Raw genomic sequence first — 2,867 nt, 5'->3', positions numbered from 1 at the left:
ACAACAACAATGCAGTGCCGAACAAAAAGTGACCATAACAGTCAATTCTAGTCAGTGCTACACACGTATAGTTTGGGGAGACTGAACAAGTTTGTGAACCCCCTGGTGCAGACAGCCAGCTAGACAGACAGACAGACAGACAGACAGACAGACAGACAGACAGACAGAGTAACAGGTAACTCACTGAGATGGTTGGGTTAGTATAGAGTCAGAGTATTAAACAGGTACTGTTTAATACTCACTCAGATGGTTGGCTTCATGGCTGCCGTTGACTCTGCCGTCTGGGTGGATCTGGAGGTGGAAACCGATGCCCACCCTGCAGTACAGCCTGCACGCCCTGCGCCCTGACACGATACCCTGGGAGGGGGAACACGTATATCAGGGATGAGATATGAAAATGTCATGTCAGGATTATTGTGACCAAAATAATTGTGATTTACAATATTATCACGATAATTAAGCCTAATACTCTTAAAATGCCACTTTTGTTAACCACTTGAACCTCTGCATCCATATTCTGGTGACGGAACATTTGCCAAAAAATAGCAAGATGCTGTACTCTGTCATTTACTGTGAGCCACCCCTCGCTTGAAAAGTGATTAGCGGTGAGGTGAGCCCGAAAAGGAAGAAAATGCGATACGATTATTGTGAACGTTTTTAAAAATAAATAACGATTATTGTCCCATCCTTTGACACCATCCCCTTCCGGAAGTTGGTGGTTTACGAGGCTAGGCCTCCCCTACATTTACTATAGTAGCCTACAGCCTGCAGTAGGCCTCCCCCACATTTACTATAGTAGCCTACAGCCTGCAGTACAGCCTGCACGCCCTGCATCCTATGACAGTGGTTCTCAACCTGTGGGTCGGGACCCAAATTATTTTTGGGGGTCCCCAGAATATTAACTTAATGTGAAACATTGTTTTCTCACTCAACAGTAAACAAACCAACATCAAGTTTAAGTGTATAGACTAGGTTATCTGCACATTTCTAAAGTGACAATTTAAGGACTTTTTAATATCTCTAAAATGACAAATTAAAACTTGGTCAAATTGTCAAATATTAGAGGCAGAAATTGTGAAAATAGCAGATCTACATGCTTACAAGAGCATGTAGATCCGTGTAGAACCGTGTTGGCTCATTAACTCTTAGTGCTCATCAGGGTGGGGGGTCCCCAGACCCCAGTTAAAATATGATTATTTTGGCTACTGTCCTATGAGACCACCCCCTGGCAGAGGGGGGGGGGAAGGGGCCAAGTACATTTACTAGTCATGTACTTGAGTCATAATAATCTGTGTCCCAGGGCTTGGTAGACTTTTTATTTTATTTGATATATTTAGTTACTTTGCAGATTTATAACAAAATCATTAATTCATCTTCAGAATCAGATAATACAAGCTTGCTTGTAGATCAGCATTTTTAAAATCTCTAGGATTTTTTTTATATACAGTATTTTGCCCAAAACAAAAACACTGGGAAAATTGAACATTCTGCATTAGGATACACTTTTGCAAATTTAAGTCCATACAGTTTGAAGATTAGTCTACTTTTTTGTCCAACAAGCCCTTTTGCCTGTTGCAACAGAGTAGGCTATGTGTACCCACTATGGCCTATAATACTTTTACTTTAAATAATAATAATTTAAAATAAATAAATAAAAACATAAAGACAATCCACTTCCAGTCTTCCACCACAGTCACCTGCTCTTCGTCCCCACGCTGCGGTCCCTCAGAGCCCCTGCTGCGCTCCCCCGCTGCCAGCGCTGCTCCCACGGCGTAGATCACCCAGTGAGCGACGGTTCCAAACACAATGATCCAAGGAGGAACATTCATTCTTCCAAAGACGGGACTCTCCTAGGCCACTTCTTCCTCTCCTTCTAGCATGTTGTCGTCGGCTTCTGTGCACGCACGATAATGAACACTATCAACACCGCGCGCGCACGCACGCACACACGCATGCGGTCCCGTGCAGGCAGCGGGCAGCGGCAGCAGCAGCGGCAGCAGCGCTCCTGGGCATTATAACCCCCTGGCTGGCTGCTTGCTAAAGAGAGAGTTCTGTCCTGCTGGCTATGAGAGATATTTATAACAGCAATGATCTCACTGCTTGAAGCGTGGCCGGGGTTCCAAAACTAAAGGACGCGCTTCGCTTCCCGACCCAACCACGGGTTTTCGTGATGAAAAAACGCCGGATCTTAATAGCCTAGTAATATCGATCCGCACGCTCCGGAGACTAGACCAGAACGCAAAGGAGAAAGGAGAGGAGAGGAGAGGAAAGCGCACATTTTCCGGCGACTCGGATCGTTCCGTGCCAGGACGCAGTAGCCTATGCCATGCGCGGCATTTTACGCACGCCGTGGCATCATTTTAATAGAGCACCAGAGGAACGCTGATCATCCATGAGTGAGAAGTATAGAGAGAGGAGTCCTTTAACCACCTAAATCCTCTATTCTTAGTGAAACGGACATGACTTAAGGCCTACTTACAGGCTGAACCTGCAGTGACTTGGACTGCATTCCCCACCCCATCTACACCAAATCTCTGTGCCAAAAATAGCCAATGTAGCCTATACTACAAGCTCACAACACCTCAAGTTGAAAGGCTTTGTGATCTTGTAGATCGGCTATGTTTGGCAAACGTTCCACAATAGGCCTATACGGATGCTGGGATTAAAGTGGGTAAAAGAGTGGGCTTCTTACAGACAGAGCCCCCAAACATTCGATATTACGCAGGCAGTCAAAGAGACTCCTCAGGTGGTGATGTGAGATGTGAGCCTGGCTCCATTTTATTTATTTTGTTCGTTTGTTTGTTGCATAAGCAAGCCTAAGTCAACATAAAAATACACTGTATTGGTTCTGTATCATGTATATTCTG

General features: G+C 44.9%; 1 protein-coding gene across 1 annotated transcript in view; it reads right to left on the bottom strand.

Moving 5' to 3' along the window:
* The window catches only part of fgf5 (fibroblast growth factor 5), a gene marked incomplete at both ends in the record, with an annotated part of 15,523 nt that extends 13,694 nt beyond the window's left edge, over positions 1–1,829 (bottom strand). Inside the window, 2 exons of the mRNA XM_080738751.1 lie at positions 243–357; positions 1,698–1,829. Coding sequence (XP_080594877.1) covers positions 243–357; positions 1,698–1,829 — 247 coding nt within the window. The remainder of the gene's footprint in view (positions 1–242; positions 358–1,697) is intronic.
* Positions 1,830–2,867: the final 1,038 nt, after the last annotated feature.

The sequence above is a fragment of the Nannobrachium achirus genome, assembly GCF_963921795.1.
Source record: "Nannobrachium achirus genome assembly, chromosome: 12".
In the NCBI taxonomy this organism is placed as follows: domain Eukaryota; kingdom Metazoa; phylum Chordata; class Actinopteri; order Myctophiformes; family Myctophidae; genus Nannobrachium; species Nannobrachium achirus.
The sequence above is the reverse complement of the archived record's forward strand: the minus strand, read 5'-3'. Positions and strand labels throughout refer to the sequence as shown.